The 24,618-nt window shown below is 37.6% G+C and overlaps 1 protein-coding gene across 36 annotated transcripts in view; it reads right to left on the bottom strand.

Moving 5' to 3' along the window:
- The window catches only part of NRXN1 (neurexin 1), a 759,121-nt gene that overhangs the window by 102,890 nt on the left and 631,613 nt on the right, over window positions 1-24,618 (bottom strand). For 23 of the 36 annotated variants that reach the window (XM_051616127.1, XM_051616118.1, XM_051616113.1 and 20 more), the window contains 2 exons: window positions 1,783-1,872; window positions 50-369 (listed from right to left, as the gene is read on the bottom strand). In XM_051616127.1, coding sequence (XP_051472087.1) covers window positions 50-369; window positions 1,783-1,872 — 410 coding nt within the window. The remainder of the gene's footprint in view (window positions 1-49; window positions 370-1,782; window positions 1,873-24,618) is intronic. The other 13 variants (XM_051616125.1, XM_051616124.1, XM_051616135.1 and 10 more) reach the window with 1 other exon arrangement.

Below are 24,618 nucleotides of genomic sequence, written 5' to 3' on the forward strand. Positions count from 1 at the left end.
GCACTCAAAGAGGGGAAAATATTTGCAAAAGCTGAGGAAGCCCACTAACCTGACCAATTGGTTCTTTTGTTGGGGTCTTTCCTCTTCTAGCGGTGCTTGTGGCCAAAGTGGTGGTTGTTTCCATGACTGACGTGGACATCTCAGACTGCATCGCTGTGGCTGTGGACTCAGTTGTCATAGAGGAAGGCACTTCACCAACAAGCCTCACATTTCCTTCTATCACGATGTTGGCATCATTTTCTGCTGCCATATTCAGAACTTTCAAGCCATTGTAGTAAAGACCAGAGAGCTGGCCTTGGAAAGGATGGCCACGATCTTTGCCTCCAATTTTAATAGTTGCTTGGCTATTGAAGATCGTGAGCTGACGCCCTGTGAAGATAATATTATATACATGCAAAAATGTTGACTGTGAACACTGTACTCTACATGAGTGATAACAGATTTTCATGGGGTGAATAATGAGAGCAATAAACTATAAGAAACAAATTTGACTCATAATTCATTGCTTTTAAATGAAGTGTCCATGAAATGCATAAATTTTGAGAGCATTTGATTTTTTCTTAATTTACAACATTTTGGGAATTTTTTTTTTTTTGCTAAAAGGCCAATCAAATATATTTGCAAATGTGTTTAGCTCTACAAATCATATCCCTTGCTCAATGTTAAACTTTTTCATGTGTGTCAAGAATGCCAGGTGTCTAGTTCCTTAAGATTATTTTTTCTTCAAGTCTGCCACCATTTCAAAGTTTTTTTCCACACACAATACAGCACAGAGTCTATAGCTTTAAGTGTGAATTTATGTATGTATAGACATAACAAATATGTATATACACACAGAGAGAGTTTATGTATATGCCAACAAGTCACTCGGTCCAATGAATTTTAAAGAATGTTATACAGTAATCTGTCATATCTCTATATAAGTGAATAAAATGTTTTCATTTTTAATTAAATGTTTCCTTTTCGTATTTCAATGTTTATTTTCCTTCAAGATCCACAATGAAAAGAAACATGGTTCACACTGAGTATCTCAGAGGCAGATTAAAAAATAGATGTCTGATTGGCTTTCAGCAAGGCTATAAATTTAAATAAAATACTTTAGATGTAAAAGCGGCTTCAGAAATGATACACATACCAATGGAGAAATCATGGCACATTTCCATTAAACAGAGAAATCCTCAGCAATAGTACTACTCTTAGTAAATAGAATAGTCACTTTAGCAGATTGGTTTCTGCTCACAATAAGCATGCACACAACTTTAAGTTCTGTTTTAATTAGTGTTTGTTCCAAAATCCCCTTAAAAGGTTGCAAACGTTAAAGGGACTTCATTTTGATTGGCAATTCATATTGCCCACTATTTAAGATACCTACAGTTTAAACAATTTTTTTTTTTTTCAGGACCATAACGAAGATATAACTACATAGATTTTTAGTTAATAATTTAGATGCTGGAACATGTGATATAATCTATGAATGATTTATAATTTTTGGTTAATGTTTGCTATGAGTACCTTCATAGATTGAGTTAGTGGATTATATTTAACAGTCCCTTTAACCTTAAGTTAACAGGGTAAGGTTATTAAACAGCTGGTACTTCTAGAAATGTATATAAATTATTATACAAGGTATGCAAATATTACTCTATATTTTACTTTTTAAAATTTGTTTTAAATTTAGTTTTACTGAAATTTATTTTTTATGTTTATTAGTGTTACAATGAAGTACTACTTGGTTATGTTCAAATTATTTTTTTATTTGAAGTTTTAATCAATGTTTTTTACCTTTGTCGAGTAGCCATTCATCAACTACTCGACCAAGTCGATATGGAATTCGCTGTCTAGCAATCGCCAGGCGCTCGTTATCATTGTTTCCTTTAAAGTTTAAAAAGACATTTCATTGGTTAAAATCTGTAAGGTCAAAGGTTAAAAGTTAATACTTAAAGCTTGAGCTATACAGTTGCCACATGATTTTTTGAAATTTGGAATTTTAAAAAGCGCTACCTAGAACATTTCATGGTTCAGACTTTTCATTCATTCATTTATTTTATTTTAGCAAACAAAATTATTCCTATGTTAATTGAAAATTAGAAATCTGCATTTGAGCTAGGTTATTAAACTTATGTTATAGACAGACCCAAAAAACAAATTTAAACATCATCGAATGGCTTTACAAAAAATGATCATTGACCTCAGGGTTTTGTCTTTTTTGATGTTTCTTATTAACTAGTTAAACATGTTCAGGTGAAACAGGTTTAAGTTTTCAAAAGACATCCAACCTCCAGGTTAGTCATTTAAAGAAGAAGAACACCACAACTCTGAATCACTATCTAAGGCACACTTACTTCTGCTGTCTAGAAACAGACCTGCTGTAACTTATATCCTAGTCAGAAAAAATACATCCTTATTCACTTAATTTAAATAAATTCCAGAGATTCAAATATATAGTACAGAACAGACCAGAGTATTCACCATGTGTACGTTCTCATAATACAAGCTTACAGTGTCTTGAAGGAACTCCAAGGCTTTGACAAAAGTGACTTGCTGAAAAGTAGCCTGGTTTTGAAATATGGAAGCGCTTTAAAATTTAGCAAGAGGCCATCTGTGGTGGGGTTTCATAAATTAACAACTAACCAGAACTCGGTAATGCAAAACACAAACTTGTCATTTTTGCAAAGAGTATCTATTTTCAGCCTATGCAGAGATCTTTGACTTCTTTATGTAAAACAATTAGATAAAATAAGGCTGGGACAGTCAGAAAAAATCAGACAACAAGGAAAAATTACTTTAATTATTTATTTCTAATAATAGCTTCTTGTTTTTAAATGCTATAGGTGTGATCCCTCAGAAAACCATGTCTTCTACTAAAAACTTTTCTTAGGAGAATGGTGAACCTAAGTATTTCCTTCAATATGCAAGTTCTTGGTGGCAGTAGTATTTTAGACAAACAATTGCTTTTTCTTCCATTGTATTAGTTCATATTAGTAAAGAACCTGAGAGATAAGAAGAGCCAGATAAGTAAAAAGCAGTCATTCCTAGTTCAGGTCCAAACAGAAAGTCGATCTTACTAGCTCAAATGTGCCTACTGTCTTTGACTTCAAAAATCACCAATGAACAAAGGCCTATAACTGCGGTGCAAATGTAAGTACAGGATGCAGTAGCCCACATGGTGCTTGGAAATATATTTTCCTGAGCTAAAAAGACCCTATTGTTAATTATCAAACCAAAGTATTATCCAGATTCAGAAAATCAATGTTCTAGTTTGCCAGATATAGCAAGAGCAGCAGCTTTTGTACCAAAAACGGTGGTGGTTTTATGCAGATACATATTCTGCAATGACATGAACTGCTACTTTCCGTGTTTCATGTCTCCCTCATTTGGCTGAAAGAATTCTCACAACTGCATACCTTAGGAAGGTATTGAGCTCTATGTTCTTTATTCAACCAGTGGGTGTAAATCAGGTGTAATTGGTAGAAGGACTCTCTGCAGTCACCAGTCTGGATCCCTAACGCTATGGCATCTCTCTACTGTAATTCCATTACTACCACAGGATTTACCCTACACAAGGTTTTTCCTGCCTCCACTTGAACTACTTGGCAGCTGCTCCAGGACATCTCTGTGGTGATCCTGGAAACTCCCCTGTGAATTAACAGCATAAATTTAGACTTGTCCAGCTTACACATTTCTTTAAATTATTTCACTAAAAAGTCCATGCAGTATGTACATTTTTTGAGAATAGTGCACCCTATTATAATGTGATTCTACCTATAAATTATATTTTCTACTAACTGCAGCAATCTTGCACCACTGGGAGCAAAATAGAAATAGAAATACAAAGCAAGAAAATAGTAATTTGATTTGTAAAGGTCACAAAAAAAAAATAATTGCTGATTACATTAGCCCGTCCCTCATCAGAGGAAAAATGCATCACAATTTAACACTATTTCATTAGCTTCAGTTTTTCTAGTAGATAATATAAATGGAAGGGCTAGGGAAAAATGGTGTGGAACTTATCCAGCTTTAATTTCAAGGAGGTTCAAGAAGGTTTAGTGATGATGAAACTAGTAGACACATAAGTAACTTAAGAACTACATTACAAAAATAAGATAAATAGCATTGAAAAGAATGGAAACAACAATAAAAGCAACAAGCATCCTATTTTTACATTGTGAAAAACTCACATCTTTCAGAAATGGCTTCTTCCAAAACAGCTGGTTTGGTCATACATTCAGCTATAATAAATCTGGATAGCCCCACTGAATTCAGTAAAATTAATTAATCTAGCAATCTCATCTCCAGTAAGGAAAACAGAAATACTACAAATTGTTTTTCTTAGTAGTATTCAGTGCACATTTTTCATGCTTCCTTTATTTAGGATTGTTTTTACCAGTATGGTAAACCACAAGGAGTTTATTTTTGTTATACATCTGAAAGATTAAGTGCTCTGGCAAGCATGTTTTTCAACCATAGTTCATAAAAAACAAATAATGTGCCTAAACTTTAATTGTAGACAGCTGTGTGACCATCGAATGTGACACTTCCTAGTTATATGGCTGAGATTTCTTTGATTAAAAAGCTAGGTAGAAATGATTCACCCAGGGCAGGCACCATGACATTGTCTATCCTGACTAAAGTCTAGATGGTTTCATTCTTCAGCCAAATAGATAATATTTTGTCTCAACACAGTGTTAATTCTGTATGAGCAGAATGGCTTCAAGGGAATAACAATAATATAAAAGAATCAAGATAAGCAGAGAGGAGCAGCAAAGGTCAAATCTTCGTGTCGGAGCTAAATCTTCTGGCAAGAAGGAGCAGCCCAAAAAAATTTAACCATACCTTTATATCTATAGGTCAGATGGGACAAATCAACTATGTGAACTTCACTAATAAGTATTTTATCCCTCCTGATTTATTATATTGTCAGTACTGGAGTGTAATTCTATTTTATTCTCTGAAATAAAGGTGTCAGTTATCGATGTGAAATAGCAGCATCCTTGAAAGAGAGTAAGAAGGTTGAAAATCAAGAGTCTGTGAAGAACAACCTAGACTAGGGAATTTTTTCTTCAAAACAGACCCTTTAACAGAATACAAATGCACCTTGTTAGTCTCAGTGATCTGCTACGGAAATAAATAACATAGTGATGGAACTAAGTTCTATCTCCATTTATAAACAAACTCTCTCTCTACTTTTGCCCATCATGATCCTGACACTTCTATTTCTGAATCATAACTTCCCTTATATCTGCAAGAGGAAGGCAAAGACCCATATAATTCCTCCAGATGCAGTTAGGGATGAAATCTGCCTGAAGGATCAATGGCACAGCATGGGAGGAAGCCGCAGCAGCTCTCTGGTGCAGAAGCAGACAGTCCACATAGAGTCTCATATGGCCAGGCTAGGAAACAAAAGCACCATCTTGACAATGGTCCATACTAAAGCTCTTTCAAATGATCTATTACTATTATTGTGCACACACACTTTTGTATACAAATGCATATTAATGTTGGAATAAACTGGAAACGCAGAGACTGTGGACTAAAATTTGTACAACAAATGGTTTTGCACATGCAGATTGCCTCTTCCCAGCAAAAGACAGAGTGATATTTTAAGTACTATAAATTGCAAGCTCAAACTTCTACAGGATTTGCATTTAGTATTATCATGCTGGTGTTCACACTGGCTCCATGTCTTGGCCATATGTGGATGCTTCCAGTGTCATCACAGTCACAATGAAAGTTGCTGTTAACAATACAACAGTTTCAGACCATGTCTGATTTGAAATAGCCAATATACAGACATTCTCTAAAGCTATATTAAGATTCAAATTGAAATAGTCTTTAACTGTCATCTAAGGAACTCAGTAGCTCCATCTACATTGCTGTTTAACCAAAGACCCCTTAGAGAAGTCACTCTGAAGGGCTCCCCACACACATGTATGCTGCAGACTCAGAGTGTGTTCCCAGACTTTACATCCTCTAAAGACAGATAAGGTGCCATGGGACAGGACTTAGTGGTGGACATGGCAGAGTTAGAGCAGTGGTTGGACTAGAAGATCTTGAAGGTCTTTTCCAACCAGAGTGATACTGTGATACTGTGATGAGTGAGATATCCTAGGGCATAACCTTACTTCACCTGTCACTGTAGACCTCTAGCAAGTCTTGCTTCCAACAAGCTTATCTCCCAAGTAGTCTGCAGCAAATCCCATCATCTGATCCTGCTTGCTGTCTTCATAACCAAGCCTAAAATTACACACAAGGATCTCACTCTCAGCAACCATCAGTAAGCTTGCCTTTATGCCTGCGAATAAATGATCACTTTTTCCATCACAACACCCTGAGTCCAGTATAGAGAGGCATGAGACTGGGTTGGATGGAGCAGAGGACGAGAGGTCCAGATCCATTCCAGGAAATAATTGTTTTTGTGGGGCACACTGACACTGCTTCAACATATATTTTTGCTTACAGACTTGGCTCTCTGGTATTTGATCCAGGAATTAATTCTGGATGGATCAGATGAAGCTGTGTGTCTTTTTTTCTTGATAAAATATGACAGCTCTTCTTGTTATCATGTGTAGAATTACAAGTTGGGAGAGATGGTGGATGATACAGGAGACAGCCTCAAAGGCCTGTACAAGGAGTTACACATCCAGAAGGCTGATATGGGCCTCCTCTAGTGTTCAAAGGAAAGGTAGACGCACAGTTCTAAGTTATGTATTATTTCCCATTGGACATCTTGAACAAACCTTACTGTTGGCATGATAAGAAGAAACTCTAAAGAAGAAACTCCAAAGTTAGAGCATGAACCTGCAGCAAATAAGAAAGAGTGCAACTCTACAGTGCCTTACCTTATTCCAGAAGTGCTAGCCTATAAAAAAAAGAAATCACCATGAGGTATGACTTCTCCATAAGGTATGACTTCTTCAAACTTGAAAGTGTCAAACCTGGCGAGTTCAAATTAAATGACCATAACATAATATGGCCTTTCTTACCCTAAAGGGACTCTCAGTTTTGTTATAATGAACATTAAGTATTCCAAGAGGATATTCTGCTCACAGAATGACTGACAGCAGTCTTCGTAGCAGAGTGAAATCTTTCACTGGTGGTTTATTACACTGCTAAACATAAAACAAAACTTAGGTTGCTTTAAAAAAACAGATTATCAGATTTATTGAAAGATGTATATGTACTTGATTCCCATTCCACTGATACTACAGACTGTATCAAAACATCTCATGTTCACCTGTAAGCTCCTTGTTTCATGCTTGCATATTAAATGTTCACCTGTAAGCTCCTTGTTTCATGCTTGCATATTAAACAAACTAAATAATATTTTTACAACTTCCTACAGGATAAAACTGAGAGCTCTCATTTACCTCTCGGGGAGATCTGAACCTTCACTTCAAATTAGCTACCTTCTGCCCTGTTTTGGTTTTGATCATTTTTCACTGGATTAAATAGGAAATAAACAAAGAATGTGCTCTTTCTGACTTTCACTTCCTCCCTGTAATGCAGTATCCATCTCAGCTTGTGCAGTGCTGGATTGCTTACTTTGAGAGATCAGTGTACTGTATCAAAAGCAAGCAAGAGAAGATGAAAAGTAACAAGGAGATAGGAAAACATAGGACTTGTCTGATATCAAGAGTTGTCTGTTATCAGGAGTTTTAAAAAGATCCTTTGTACTATCTTGCAGCATTTAAGGAGCTAATACTGTACACCTGCTGCTAAAATAGGCAAGAAAATTTCTAGAAATCATTAAAAGAAAAGATTAAAGCATAAGAAATGGATTATTGTAAGTACAGCACCATGACCCACATCACTCCAACAGTGCCATTTTGCAGTTCTCCAAAGTAAAAGGACTTTGAACTGTTTCTAAATCATAATGTCACAGCATTTAAGGTTATGTTTCCTGTAGAAATTTAACTGCAAGTTAACTGTAAGCAGTTTCTTATTCGATATGTTTTTAACAGCTGGGAAATGGAGAATATTTCAACCTGCTGTATCTAAAATTAGCTAGGTCTGAGATAGCAGCTACTGAATGTGCTGTTCTGACTTTCACTCAGGTGGCAATCTGGATGATCTTAATTTCCTGTTAGCAAGGAGCTGCTATGTAGAATGTCTCTTGACAGAAATAATATTCACATTAGATAAATGAACAATGGCAAATGGAAAACACAGTGCTCAGTTCTTATTTTAAATTTGTGTTGGTCTGCAGCTCCATGAGTACCCAATATCCAGGTAGAAACCATCAATAAGAAAGGTCTTATTAACTATGTGCAAACCTCCTAATTAAGTTCAATCACACGGCAAGTTCTGAGGACGGAATAGGACAAACTGTCAAGAAGTCATATAACTGCATTTTATTATAGTCAGCGAAAGGCTTTGAGAAATTCTATATGTTTTCTCCATCTATTATTTCTGACCATTTGGAACATGAAAAGTTCTTTGAAACAATTTAAAAAAAAAAATTCTGGGGTTAAATTCTATTCTTGGTTCTGTGATTTATAAGAGAAAACAGAGTTTGGCCTTCATTTCTGATTGCCAAAGCCACTGTAATTGAACTGCTCTAGTAGACTATTTGAAGGCAACACAGGGAGTAGTGAGGATAATTTCATGCACATTACATGACCAGAGACACAAAACCATAAGAGATCAGGCAATCAGCATCAGCCCTTATCAAAAACTAACATGACTGCAACTGCAGATATTAAAAATGTTGATTTCCTATTAATTCACAAAGCATGGAAATGTTAGATTTAAACACAACTATGCCCTGAAGTCCTGGACCATACATGTGCTTTGTCACATTCACTACCTCTGCCGAAGTTGTGTCAGCTCCTTCTCTTAGGGAAAGGCATGATTAAACACAAACCAATGGAAACAACAAAACTGAGATTATTTGGACAAGCCTTTGCCAAGCAGAAGAAACCAAATGCACCTAAACAGATAGAAAATGGCATTTAAGAGATAATAATTTGTTCTGTGTCAGCAGTGTAGCAAAAAAAAAAGGTAGCCCTTGGCCAAAGCAAGCTCCAGACACTCAGTTCTGTCTAAAAGTGGCATTTCAATTTGTGTATTTATGCCTTGCAGACATTTTACTATAAAAGAATACTCTATCTTAAATGGAAAGGTTTAAACTTGTATATATAGGGGTTTTTTTTTAAACGCTTTTGGCGAGACATAGAAACAGAAACTGTAAATAATAGAAACAGATGCTCACAGAGATAAAAGCAGAGGAGTGCTTTAGGACTGCAAAACTATAATGAGCAGTTCAGCATGCAATTGCATCATGGGTAGACTCCCAGCACATCACTGTAACTTTTAGGAAATACAGCTCTTTAAAAAAAATCTGCAGTGTTTCCAATTAGCTAAGTATTTTCTCCTTATGATTATGTTTCTCTCCAGTTTTTTTTTTGTTGTTGTTGTTGTTTTCTGAGAATACTGATATTTAATGTGAAACTCTCCTTTTACTCTGAGATTCCGATTTTGAAGAACTTCGTTGCTCAAGTGCTCCGGATTTCTAACTGCAAAACTTTTATAGTTTCCTTTTGTGCGTAGGGACATGGTCTAGTGGTGGACTTGGCAGTGTTAGGTTAAGAGTTGGACTTGATTATCTTAAAGGTCTTTTCCAATTTAAAAAAAACAGTCTATGATTCTATTACTTTATTATTTAGGAAGGTCTTAAGGATAGGAAAAGATGGTTACCATAAAATATTTATCACTTTCCTGAAATGTTAATGACTTCTTGTATACTCCATTTAAAAATGGGATGAAGACCAACTGCTGAATAAAGCATCCGTGAGAATAAGATGGTTTCAGATGACAGCTGGTATCAAGGTAGCCTTGGGCAACTAGAAAAGAAAGCCACTGACCCCAATGCCAGATCTAACACATGGATCTGATCTTCACTAACTAATCAAGACATGGCAATTCTTAAGCTCTTGCACAGAACACACTTTCATATGAGGAGCTACTCTGTTTTAAAGTTAACATTTAAGATGGACAATGCAAAGCTGGCTGCTAAATTTCATGTTGGTCTAAATTTATGGGTTTGATTTTTAGAGTTAATCTGAGCTAAAACACCAGAATGAAAAAAGTCAATATTGAACTATGTAAATGTATATGAATTTGCAAGAAAATATGCAATTGATATTCAACTGTCAATATGTTTAATTTTTCATTTTCTTTTACAAAATTCCATTTGCTGATGCAATATCCAAAAAGTAGACTCTTCTTCTACTTTGCAATACTTATGAAGCGTTAAATGGGAAAAAGAACAACTTCTGAAAGAAATAACTCTCCTAGCAACATATATACATCCACTTTTTCTCAGGAAACCACTTGACCTTTTAAAAACATATCGAAACCTCCTAAGTTGAAGACATTAGATATAATCATATTAACATCTTTCCAGCTTTATGAATTCTGTTAGCTTCTCTAACACAAAGCACTAATGCATTATTAAAATATAATGTGATATGTTATTTAAATTATTTTTATTCTTAAATTACAGTACTGAGAATGCTGAAGTATTAAATAAACATCTAATTCTAAATAGATAATACACAAACAGCTAAATTGTGCAGCTGGCTGACTAATAAAATATTTACGTATTCCAGATTAATAAGACAAAATTCAGGACTCTAAGAAGAAAAGACTACATCATTCCATCAATCTTCTGTCCACAGTCACCCATAAATGTACGGCCATGGAAGAAGCAGATTGGATGAAAAAAGGAAACTGCCAATAGTCCTTTCTTTTGTTATTATGTGCATGGATTTACCACTGCTTCCAAAGTAGACCACTAGAACTTACAAACAAACTTTCATGACTAAGACTGAAGTATATCCAATTAAGAGTAAATTATGTTGACCTGCCAGAATAGATTATTGCCATTAATAAAACACAGGACTGAAACAAAGTTCTGACAAAGACTGGACTAACACTCCTTTGTTTTCTGCACAGAACACACATGGTGCTCAGGTCCACAGAGTGATGGCAGATAAGGGAAGTGTACAGACAGCAGGTTATTTTTGACAGACTCTTTCAACACAGCTCATCTCTCCAGCTCATCTAGAAAAGCTGTACACATGCTTATTCCATAGAAAGCTCTTTAACTAAAGTCAGCTACTGGAAAAAATACATAGAATCATGTATGTTGGAAAAGACCTTATACCAAACTGTGAGACATCACATAGAATGGCTAAGGAAGCGGCTAACTAATAGTAATTTTCCAAGCTATCAGGTTTTATGGATATATAAATATACAAAGGTGAGAAAGAGAAAGAGAAATTAAACGTTAGGAGTGGAATATCATTTTCAGTATTCTCTTTCTGCTCTTTTGCAAGCACATTCTCAGTTTAAAGTAATACAACAGATACGTTTAAGGTATTCTATAGCTGCTGTTTAGCACAGTAATATAGAAGTAATTTCATACCTTAGAACATTATTTTTTCTGGTATGATTTGGTTAATTCCTGGGAAAATACATTATATCTGCTTGAGGTCAGGAAGGCTCTGCAGAGGGCAGATCTGGACAGGCAGGATCGATGGGCCAAGGTTAACTCTATGAGATTGAACAAGGACAAGTGCCAGGTCCTGCACTTAAGTCACTACAACCCCATGGAATGCTACAGGGTTGGGGAAGAATGGCTGGAAAACTGCCCAGCAGAAAAGGACCTGAGGGTGCTGGTTGACAGCTGGATGAGTATGAGCCAGCTGTGTGCCCAGGAGGCCAACAATGCCAACAACATTCTGGCTGTTATTAGAAATAGTGTGGCCAGCGGGAGTAGGGAAGAGATTGTGCCCCTGTGCTTGGCACTGGTGAGGCTGCACCTCGAGTACTGTGTTCAGTTCTGGGCCCCTCACTCGTCTAGAGGTTGTAGCGAGGTGGGTTTTGGTCTCTTCTCCCAAGTTAACAAGCAATAGAACATGAGGAAATGGCCTCAAGTTGTGCCAGAGGAGATTTAGACTGGATTTTAGGAAAAAATTCTTCACTGAAAGGATTGTCAGGCATCGGAACAGGCTGCCCAGAGAAGTGGTGGAGCCACTATCCCTGGAGGTATTTAAAAGATGTGTAGATGCAATGCTTAGGGGCATGGTTTAGTGGCGGACTTGGGAGTGCTGGGTTAACAGTTGGACTTCATCATCTTAAAGGTCTTTTCCAACCAAAATTATTCTATGTTTCTATAATAACTAAATATTCTTATATTGATAGTGCACTCCTAATATAAACATAGGGATAATCTGATCTGTGTATCACAGGTTATGAACACTGAGCCACTTGATCTTGTATTCAGACATAAGATATTGTATGGTTAATTCATAACCTGTAACAGGCTCAAACAAGCCTTCAAGGAAAAAATCTTCTCCTAATGGGATCACACACAGTAAAGGAAAAACTTTCAGCTGTGAATTCCAAGGCTTACTGTTGAAATCACATTCTCTATTTCTTGCATGAATTTCTTAGCTCGTTATGGCTTTCTAGGAACAGCTAAAGAGCACTGTAAGCATCTAGTGTTTTCTCTCCCATGAAAGCACTTACACTGACATTGACTCACTGCTTAGTTTTCTTTTTTGGGCTCCAAGGAGACTTCATAGCAGCCTTCCAGTACCTGAAGGGGGCCCTACAGGAAAGCCAGGGAGAGACTTTTTATAAGGTTTTGTAGTGATAGGATGAGGGATAATGTTTTTAAGCTGGAAGAGGGTAGATTTAGGTTAGACATTAGGAAGAAATTATTTAGTGTGAGGGTGGTGAGACACTGGAACAGGTTGCCCAGGGAAGCTGTGGTAGCCCCATCCCTGGAAGTGCTCAAGGCCAGGATGGATGGGGCTTTGAGCAACCTGGTCTAGTGGAAGGTGTCCCTGCCCATGCAGGGATGTTGGAAACAGATGATCTTAAAGGTCCCTTCCAACTCTAGCCATTCTGTGGTTCTGTGATCTTTTGGACTCCTGTTACACATCCTCCATTTTTTCCCATAGAACCACAGACCCCAGGTACAGACTTTGATTTGTGTTCCAAAGCTGCCTTCAAAGTCCTGTAAAGGGTTTTAAAATCCTCCCCAATATTTACATTTTAGTATTTTGTGCCCACAAAAGCAATTTCCATAAACTCATTTGCCACAGCATCACAGGATATTTCATACAGAGCAGCGTGGAAGATGAGACCCCACAAGTGTCTTCTCAGAATTACACATTTCCAGGACTTTGCCTACATGGCTTAACCTTCACTTGTTGCCTAGACCCATACCTTGGCACTTAGCACTGCTGAAGTCTAACTGTATTTAAAACCTCCTCAATTCCTATGCAACCATGTTCACACACCACAATTGCCCTGGTCTTGCTATTATTTACCACCTTTCAAAAAACAAGTTTCTGTAACAGCCACACATCAGCAGCAATGACTTATGCAGACTTCCCGGCCACTTATAAAAGAGGTAGATATTTTTGAGCCCAGTAAAAGAGACCCTTGTAAAACATCACTGGATGGACATGTTTCCAGTCAATGAATGCTCCTCACTGCTATTTGTTGCCTGTAATATTGAGTGCATTAGCTCAAGCTGACTAATGAAAAATTAACTATAATCACTGATCATCACTTATATGAAGAATATCCGTCAGTTTTGGACTCACAATGACATGTGTGGCTGTGATATGAAGGCTCCCCAAAGTCACTGTAACACTGAACACTGCAGTGCTGAACCTAGGAATGGTAATATTTTTCTCATAAATTATTATTTATATACACAGGAAATGAGCACCAGAGAAGCTAAAAAAGGGAGGAGAAACCCTGAAACTGAGCCTGAAACTTCTCTGTTCAAATCCTTCATCTATACATTATCCTAGCACAGATTTTTGGAATTCACAGTGCAACCATAGCAATGTCTTTAGTCTGAGTTTGTATTTTAGTTTAGACAAAAACACACACAAGTTTGCATGAGAACTACAGTACTAGGACCCTACAGTGAGATGTTCAGGAATCCTTTGGTTGAAAAGAGCTGGGAGGCAACTGTTGTGCTCTGAAAATGAGAGCATATTTTCAAATGTACCCAGCTGCAATTAAACTTTCCTTTCTGTCCTTTTATAAAGGGCATATTTGTTCTTCTCTCCCTATTGTGCCATTGTCATTTTAAAATTTTAAACCAGTGGTCTATTAATGCTCCTTAGTTCTATAAAACAGGAAAATCAAAATTGTCTTTATATGTACTTAACACTGACAACTTGGTTTTTCATTCAGCTTTTTAATGTCCACTAAACTTGGTGCTGCACCAGAAAGGCCATTTAACTACTTAGAAATAGTCCACGGAGGAAAATAAACCATTCACATCTCAATTAAACCAATTTGTAAAAACGTAATTTCACTGCCTTTAGTGCAGTTAACTTCTGCTTGTAAGGGGTTGAAAGAAGGATGCTGTTCACAATGTTTTGTGCTTTTGATACATGAATGAATGTTCAATTTCTGCTTCAAATTTATTTGAAATCATGCATACTACACAATATGACTCTCGTGAAGCTCACAGAGTTTTAGGTCATATAAATCATACAAGTTCTTCAGTCTTTTTTTAACAGCTAAGATAGACTGCAAAAAACCCCATCTGTTTTAGCTACATCTTGCTAGGGTCAAGGTAACTCTTTGAACACTCCTGGAACACTCTGAACTTACTTTTAAAAGCATGTTACAATAAAAGAGTCCTGTAGAGTTGGTTACAACGAAGTTGCCATTAATCACAAATCCAAATTATTAAAGAAAAAGTTATTTTGAAAGTGTGGGCACCACAGTTTCAAGTAACCAACAGGGCTGAAGACTTCAGAAAGCTGACCACACAGCAGGATGAAGAGATGAAGAATGTGTGTCTTTTCTCCTGTGTTCGCATGGTACAAAGGGGAAAAAGGGTCTAAAGCACATAAATACTCATACATTCAAAGCAGCAATTAGTTGTGTCCTCCTGAATACCTGGGTAACATAGATCAGTCCCTTGAAAGTGTATCTAGGACAGAGCAGGTTGCTCTTTTCCCTGCTGCAGTGTCAATTATAGTGACTGCTCCTGAGTAAGCTTAATGGAAGTTCTTATCCTGAAGATATAAAGAACTATTCAGCTGTCACACCTCACAACACCAGTAAAATGTATCTGGGGAGACATGCACAAAAAAATACTCTTCTTCTGAGAGTACCTAAAACACAATAGCACTGCAGAGAAATTAATTTTTTTTTCCATATGATAGATTGTCTTGTTGGAAGGCTCAACATTGTATTGACTTGATCTGTCCCAAGTTTCTTGTTGGAAGGCTCATTGCTGTCCTGAGAAATGCTCCCATTTCAGACTGACTTCAGGGTTGCCCCAGAAGCTAATGGAAACAAACTGCATTACAGAAGGAACACATGGCAAAAGTACACTATCAGGCTCTTCTCTTGCATGCTCTATCAGCCACCAGTAGCATTAATACCAGTCTTAGAGCAGAAGCACGTGCATGCCCATCAAACAAGGCATCTAAAGTAATTGGCACAGTCGGAACCATGCCAATTTAATAGTTAGAAAAAGTAATTTTACTGAAGTCAGTGGATATTGGTTTGTCTTAGTAAGTGACACATTACCATAAAGTCCTGTGCAGTCTTGAAGGAGAGAGCTATGAACCTACTCGAGGACACACTGAGAGGAAAGAGAAATAGAAGAATCTGGTGTTCAATGCTTTGCATTGACAACACAGTCCTGCCACTGGGAAAGAAGAATAACAAATATATTTTCGGACATTGATTCTATCAGAGACACCAGCATGGTATTCTTAAAGAAGCTATTGAGTAGCTACAATTCCTTGGTAAAGAATTTGACTGAATAATTTTCTACTTAACCAACACATTAATCCCCCATTTTGATATACATAATACAATGGTAAGTTGTGCTACTGCAGGTCACACAGAAAAAATATGTCAAACCAAATAAAAGTGCAAAAGAATCCCTACGTATTGGCAATGTTTCGTCTTTTGAGATGTGACTTTTACTGGGATTATTAAGACATAATGGCCTTCCTGAAGAGGTGAATGGGATCAGCTGTGACAGATTTGCCATGTGTTGTTCTGAGATCTGTTTTCACCCCCACTTTCTTCCTCTAACTTGAATCCCCACTGTCTCTGGTCTTCTTCAGAAATTCCATTACCACCTCACTTTGTGCCTAATTATGGTAAGCACCTAATTATGGGCACTGTCCCTTCCCACAAGTCACAAAAAGAGCAGATATCTGTTTCTTTTCATATTTTAGAACACCTTTTCCTGAATTACTCCTCATTTGACATTTTCTTTCTTCTTCTAAACTAGATGCTTTGTGCCACCTTGCCGTATTTAACTGGAAGGTGTTATACCTTCTGTGATCAAGTAATGACAACCGTGCTACACATTTTATCAAAATCTGAATTTAATTACAGGATCTATCAAGTCTAAGAAGAGATGAACCTTTATATTTCATCAGGATATCCTAGATAAAAAAGAAAGGAAAAAAGAAAATCTGTCTGCAGATTTAGAGGAGCATTATTATGTAGCATTATCTGACAGAAAAACCTGTTAAGCTGTCAAATTAAAAAGCTGATTTGGGAAAATTTACCAAAACCACTTTTTGAAAAGAGACTTAAGGTAGTGTCTTGTTTGGGTATCACCTAGGCTCTTTATTTAAAGATAACAGTAGGACAGAACAATTTCATAATCTCTCAAAGGGCAGCAGTGCTTTTTTTTAAAAAAAAAAAAAAAATCACTGACTTTGGATAAGCTGTGACAGAGGTTCACCCAAAAAGAATGGGAAAATAAATTATCATTTTTGTAAGCATCAATCTTTCACAGGAACAATAAAATTATACTGAAAGTGGGACCTAGATGCATGCTGAAAAATACATTTAATCATAACCAAAGAGTAGTTATAGCTGTATAAATCAGAAGAAGATACAAGAAATCAGTTGTGCAATCACCATTTGGCAAAGTTAAGACAGCATGTTCATCTAGTTAAATCCATCACTTAACTGCTGGTTTGTGGCTCAGTAACTAAGTTTAATTTTTAATGTATTTTGATTCCTACTAAATACATTAATTTATTGCATCTTACTGTATGGTAGAGAACTTGTTGAAGAGACGTGCACAGATTTCCCTGTCATATTTTTAGTTCTCTGTGCCATTCTTTTACACATGGCTATAATGCATTCTTTTATTCATAGTATAATTGAACATAATTGTATGAATACAGGTAGATATCGAATTCCTATAGTAGTCACTGAAGATTTTTTTCTAGTTGAAACAAAAAACAATGCTATTTTAGCCTTGCTTTGGGTAAATAATTAAAACAGCATAGAAAAGTTAATTCTAGGAAACATTTTCTGATTGAGTGATCATGAGTTGATTCAAATCAATACAAAGACAACTAAAAATGAGTCTGTAAATCACATTCTTGATTTCAAGAGAACCAAATTTGATAAAGTGAAGGAAACCTGATTGTGTAATCAGTATGAGGGGCTGGACTCAGCCAGGAAGGGCACTTGTAAATTCTTTAAGGTAAAGTACAAAAATAAAAAAATAAAAAATATATTTGAACTTGCACCTGCAGAGTTAGAAACATACAGGGGAGACACTATCATAGACTATAATATAGGAGGTTAAAAATACAGACTAGCCCAGCAAAGAAAGCAGAGACTTTCAGAAGCAGAAACATAAATAAATATATAAGTAAAGTTGCCAAAACTCAAACTCAAAGGACCTTTTAATGTAAGCAAAATAAGTTTAAAAGCCAGAGATTCTAAAGTGCTATAACCAAAAAAAAAAAAAAAAAAAGAGAGAGAGAGATATCATGGAAAGAAGGGAAGTCACTTTGCAGTAAGGTTGATGATGATCCACGGGAGCAGATTGGATTGACTAACAGGAACATATTTCTGAAAATGTAGATAGCCACAGCTCAGAAGAAAGCAACATACATATTCTTAATGAGCTTGGGGGGGGGTCAGAAGGTGAGGAAGATTATCTCTGTCCCAGAAATTAAATATAACAGCCCTGGAGTTTTAAGATACAGCTATCCAATGGGACACACTACATCTTGTCTTAGAAAACAGAAAATGTAATAGCTTTACATGAGAAGGGAAAAAAGCCTAAAAACATCCAGTCAGACTACTGTACATGGTGATACAGAACAAAATAAAAAGGAAAGAATTAAAGACATGGAAGGGATCGGAGAATGAGATAAAATGCAAAACTTCACCAAATCATGTTAAACTAATCTAATAGCTATATTTGATAAGTTATCTGATTTTCTATATGAAGAAAATGAAGTATATCTAATTTATCTGTATTTCAGTAAAGCTTTTTATATGATGCCATGTAGCAAATAATTGATTAATTGTGGAAAACATAGAGGAGTATAAAAATTATACAGTAAAGAGATGAATAAAGACAACAAGGGATAGCACTGAATAAGGAATTTTTCTTCTCCTCCTTCCTCTCTCATGTAGATCCTGCTTCTGTATCTTGACAGACTTCTGAAGACAGGGCTGCTTGTTTTACGTCCCACTAAAAGTGCTCAGCTTCCCAATACACAAACTCTTTCCAGGAACCAGCTAGTGCATTGGAGACTTCTCCTCCCTAATACTTCCACTTCATTAAGGTGTCTTCTTCAGCTTCTTGGTGGATCATTCACACAGAAGATAAAGTGTCATTACTTGTCACATTCAGACCTGACAATGTGTCAACTAATACCATATTCTTGCCTTCACTATTCCCCACTATATTACCTATATTTGAAAACTAAAAATCCTCAAGAGATAGTAGGTCAGTCAGAATTACCAAAGCTCTCCAAGCATTTTGGAGAGCTGATGCCATCTACTTGAATTCCTGGAAAATCAACATAAGCTTAAGTTGAGAAAATATAATAAACTAAATGCTGCATTCTACGTTGATTTAATGAGATTAATATCAAGGTGAATTCTGGAACTGCATTAGACTATGCCATGGGAGCTATTAGAGGCCACTGAAGTTATGTAAGGAAAATCAGTGGTTTTCCCACAGGAAAAGTACTAGGGTGAAACTCCCAACAAAGTGCCCAAGATGAGTTCCAGGACCAATCTTCTTTGGTATTTTCTTCACTGATCTCAGTATAAAATGTCAGCCTCACAATGAAATCTGCAGATGACATAGAACTAGACGTATTGGCAATTCTGAAGAGGCTGCAGATATCAGTCAAGAGGAACTGAGTCCTTCTGAGTTAATAGAAGTGACACTAAAGCTTATACTACAAAGTGCAGGTCACACAAAAATATAGGACCAGTCACACCATTTTTGTGATAATACAGGATATTATGAGAGGGAATTCATGAAGAAAGGCATTCAATGTGTACCAGTCAGCTGCAGAATGATACTGAGCCAGCCAATTTTGAGGTATGAAAACTATGATCTTAGAATGTATCAGTGGTGATGGGTGTCAAGAAGGAGGGGCCAATCTCTTTTCAGTTGTGCCCTGTGACAGGACAAGGGGCAATGGATGCAAACTAGAACACAGGAAGTTTCACCTCAACATGAGGAAAAACTTCTTTACTGTAAACACTGGAACAGGCTCCCCAGAGAGGTTGTGGGGTCTCCTTCTCTGGAGACTTTCAAGACTCATCTGGATGTGTTCCAGATGCAAAAAATTTTGGGGTTTAAATGCTTGTATTTTAAAATATATTTTTGTTATTTTTTAAATACCTTTAGTTTTGTAATTTTTTTTGCCTGTCAAAGGAAGTATATATTGTTTTTTTTAAAATTCTTCATTGACTAGTCTTTGTGTTCTTTAGTAATTTTGAAATCTTCTCTTATACAGCCAGTATGTATAGTTTCTAACTATTTATTTTTAATCAATGTTAATGAATATATAACTTCAGGCTTAAAAGTTCATACTTCCATTGAAAAATCAATGGATTTAATATATTAATTTTCATTAGGTGGGAATCTGTGCTTCTGTTCTCCCTAAGCCAGAGTCTGATTCATGAAAGAACTCTGCCTTTACCACCAGGGTTGTGTGATTTTTTCTTGAATGTTTTTACATATGGAACTTTGTCAAAGACTTTGGGGAGGGGAGAAGTTAACAAATTCATATTCATGCCCCTTCATCTGCTATCAAACCAGAGAAGGTTTATCTATAATAGTTACCATCAGACATTCCTAGACAAAGACCTCAGCATAAACAGAACACCAGGAAGACATGACTCTATGTACAAATAAAAGGCCATAAAGAACATTGATGAGTTTTGCTTTCCAAATCTAGGAGGATGACACATTACTTGGTAACCAAGGAACAACTGTCTTAGCTGATATTTTCCTCTTTCTTGTCAAACTAATTCCATTAACTAAATATTTTAGACCCACATCTATAGCCTCATTTTATACTCATGGCATAATTTTATACATAAAGTGTTCACTTGCCCTGTATAAGTAATCTACATATTCCCAGATGGAGAGTTCCTGAGAAGTCCTTCTGTGCTTTCTAAACACTGTTATCTTCCAGCAGAAGTAAAGTATTATGAGATGTCCTTGATTCATTGGAACTGATTGTTTCTCATAGCCTGGGAAAGTCCTAAGGAGCATTGCCATATGATACTTTTTACAAGGTGTCTATCCCTCTGAATGCTCCTAAAGTAATATTAGAGGATCATGTGTGGTGCACCAGAAAGAAAAGCCTTTGCAAGAACACTGAACTCTGGGGAGCTCCTGAGACCTAGGACTGAGTTCAGAATCTCTACAAATCCCACACAGACTAGCAGCAATCAGGGCCACAGCTCTTTCTCAAAAGATGCTTATTTTGAGTACCAACAGGTGTGCCCACAGCAAACTCAATCACAGAATCACTTAAGTTGGAAAAGACCTTGAAGATTACCAAGTCCAACCAATCACCCTACTCTACCAAGTCCAGCACTAAGCCATATTCTCAAGCACCACATCTAGACAACTTTTAAACACATCCAGGGATTAACCATGACTCAACCACCTCCCTAAGCAGCATGTTCCAATGTCTGACAACCCTTTCTGTGAAAAAGTTCTTCTTAATGTCTAGTCTAAACCTCCCCTGGTACAGCTTGAGACCATTTCCTCTTGTACTGTCACCAGTTACTTGTGAGAAGAGACCAGCGCCTACCTCTTTACAATGTCCTGTCAGGTAGTTGTAGAGTGCAATGAGGTCTCTCCTCAGCCTCTTTTTCTTCAGACTAAACAGCCCATTCCCTCAGCTGCTCCGCATAAGACTTGTTCTCAACTTGTTTACCAGCTTTGTTGCCCTTCTTTGGACATGCTCCAGCACCTCCATGTCTTCCCTGTATTGAAGTGCCCAAAACTGGACACAGTATTTGAGGTGTGGCCTCACTGATGCTGAGCACAGAGGGACGATCACCTCCCTGGTCCTGCTTGCCACACTATTTCTAATACAGGCCAGGATGCCATTGGCCACCTATGAATAAAAACCCCCATGTCCCTTTCTGCTGGACAGCTTTGCAGCCACTCTTCCACATGCCTGTAGCGTTGCATGGGGTTTTTGCAGCCCAAGCACAGGACCCAGCACTTGGCCTTGATGAACTTCACACAGTTGATCTTGGCCCATCAATCTAGTCTGTCCAAGTCTCTCTGTAGAGCTTACCTACCCTCAGGCAGATCAACACTCCCTCTCAACTTGGTCAGACTTACTAGGGTGCATTCTATCATTGATAAAGATGATAAAAAGAAGTGGTCCCAATCTGAGCCCTGAGTAGCACCACTTGTGACCAGCCACCCACTGGTTTAACTCTATTCACCACCACTCTCTGGGCCAAAGTGTCCAGCCAGTGTTTCACTCAGCAGAGAGTGTGCCTATCTAGCAAGTATGTACTCCTAGCAAGTGATGTAACACCAACTGTTAGGGGGCCTTGAGTGCCATTATCTACAACAGATGGGGTTGTAAGAAGGCTACACAGGTAATGAAACTGGAAAATTCTGAACCTCTGACCAAAAACTCCTCTCATAAAATCTCCACCAAATATTTTAAGACACCAATGACAAACAAGTGAAGTCTTGTAGTCAAACACTCCAGCCAGAATTGTAATTCAGAGAAAAATTTTTCCTCATAAAGAAAGGAGAATTGTTCAATTGGTGTACTTTAGGCAACCGGCTGATTTTTTTAAATATGTTTTATTAAAAAAAAAATAATCTAGCATATTGAAAATTAGCAAACGTATTAATTAAGATGCTAATCTTGTCTCTATTCTTAATTTTAATGGGAAAAAACAAAACAAAAAATCCAACAAAAAAACAACAGAAGGAGGAGAGAGAAGTCTATGCTTACGAACAGTGGTGCAGGCACATTAAGATATTATGCAGAAGGAACAATTCAGAAAACAGGCACAAAGTAAAAAAGAATATTCTTTCTATCACTGAAATAGAAGTGAATGAGCCCTCACTCATGCAAACAGGACCAAACTGTGTCCATATTATACAACTGCAACCACACCACGAGCAAAGAGCAACTTAGCTGGTTAACCAGTACTGCCAGGTATTACTGTCAGTCCCTAAAAAATCAAAAGCTGTTTTAACTCATCAAACTTGGATGCAGCAGCATTTGCCATATTGTGTTGTCTGATATCTTTAAGACTTCACTTTTACAAATACTACTTTTAGAACTGGAATGACAGTGGTAGCTTTGAACATGGTCCCATTCATATTTTCAGAGCAGTATTAACCTTGCTCAAATGCAGCACAATCTTCAGGACAAGCCTGTGCCTTTCTTAAAAGGTCCATCGACATCAGCCTGTGAAAAAAATTGTTTAAAAAGGGTGTGAATGAAGAGTGTCAAATCTGATGGAGCAGCAGGGAAAAGTAAGAAAAAGGTATGGCTAGATGCTCTTGTGCTGGGAAGGGAGAAGAGATGGAAGGTTGTTCTGGTTCGGTTTGGCGGGGTTTTTGGTAGCCCCAGGAGTGGCTCTGTAAGAAGCAGAGAAGCTCTCCCTGCTCCAAAACCAGCCAGAGCCACTGGAGGGGCAATAGATGCGCCTCAGTGATTAACATACAAAAGAACTGAGATAACACCTGAGCAGAGGAGCACTTAAGGGGGAAGAGCTGTGCTGGAGGAGAAGAGCTGTGCTGGAGGGGCAGAGCAGTGCTGCCCAAGCAGAAGTTTCCCTGCAACCCATGGCGAGATGGCAGCTGTCCCCCTGCACTTATGGAGGAATGTGGTGGAACATTCCCTGAAGGTGCCAGGAGAGGTGAATTTGGCCAGTGGACTTGGATTTTGTGGTCAGTGGATTTGCTGCGAATGGACTCTGATTATGCAGCTTTGGAAGACCCCAGCGCCAGGGGAGTTCCCGAAGCAGCCCATGATTCTGTGGGAAGCCCACACTGGAGCAGCTTGCTCCTGACCTCGTGGGAAGGACTCCTGAAGGAGAGGTTCGTGGAGGACTCTCTCCCATGGGAGGGACCCCATGGGGAAGCAGGGGAGGACTGTGAGGAATCCTTCTTCCTGAGGAGGAAGGAGTGGCAGGAACCACCAGCCTGTGACCCCATCCCCTGTCCCCCTGTGCTGCTGGGGGGAAGGAGGGAGAGAAATTGGGAACAAAGTGATTTGGGCCTGGGAAGAAGGGAGGGGTGGGGTAACATATGTAAGTACGGCTCTGTGTGTTGTCTGTGTCCTGTGTGTGTTTGATTATTGTGAAATTAGATTACTATTTTTCCCCCAAGTTGAGTCTGTTTTGCCTGGGACCTTAATTGTTGAAAAACCCTCCTTGTCCTTTGTCTCAACCTACGAGCTTTGTCCTCCTCATCCCAGAGGGTGTATGGGGTGGGGAGTTGAGTGAGCAGCCACGGGGCTGGTTCTTTGTTGCAGTGTTGGGCCCAAACCACAACAAGGGTGAAAAGGGGAAGGATGGATTTCAAAGCTATGGCATACAGTAGCCCTACAGTATTACTATGGGAAAACCAAGGGATTCTGTAGCTCAGCTGATGAAGCAACCGAAAATGCCTTGAAATGCAGCTTGTGCATAGGTTGCTATAGGCAGCTCAAGAAGCTTTAATTTTTTGTTTTTCTTTTTAAAATAAAACATCCAACCTCCTTCCACTCCACTAATCCTATTCAAGGAAATCACTCTGTTTTCGAAATTGACCTGTGTTCAGTATAAATGAATTCTTTATGCCACTATCTTCAGAATTCAACTGCAGTGTCTCATTATTATAGCCACTTTGTATTTTCATGAAGAAATAGAACAGAGAAGAAAAAGAAAAAGAAAACTATTTTCATGCTCATCATTTAGGTATAAAACAAATGAAAAAAAAAAACAAAACAGCCCAAACCTATTTTTTCTTTTCTGCCACACAGGTCTTCAACACAAACTAAGACACACTTCCTTCCCAGCTTCCACCTTCTTATTTCAGTTACCATTTAGCAAACAGAACATTGCAAAAGTTAGAGAACAAGGGTGACGTGAGGGAAACTGGAGTATCTGAAAGATCACAAGACATCTTTCATTCATTATCCCCCTTTCCCTCTAGAGTTTATCACCTCTCAGAGATGTGTCTAACTTAAAGCCATTAATGGTTTGTAACTGCCAGAACTGTCAGTCATTCATAACGCATTAGCATACCAGTGTTTTTTTTTTAACTCCTGCTATACATAATTT

This window comes from Apus apus, chromosome 3, assembly GCF_020740795.1.
Source record: "Apus apus isolate bApuApu2 chromosome 3, bApuApu2.pri.cur, whole genome shotgun sequence".
In the NCBI taxonomy this organism is placed as follows: Eukaryota; Metazoa; Chordata; class Aves; order Apodiformes; family Apodidae; genus Apus; species Apus apus.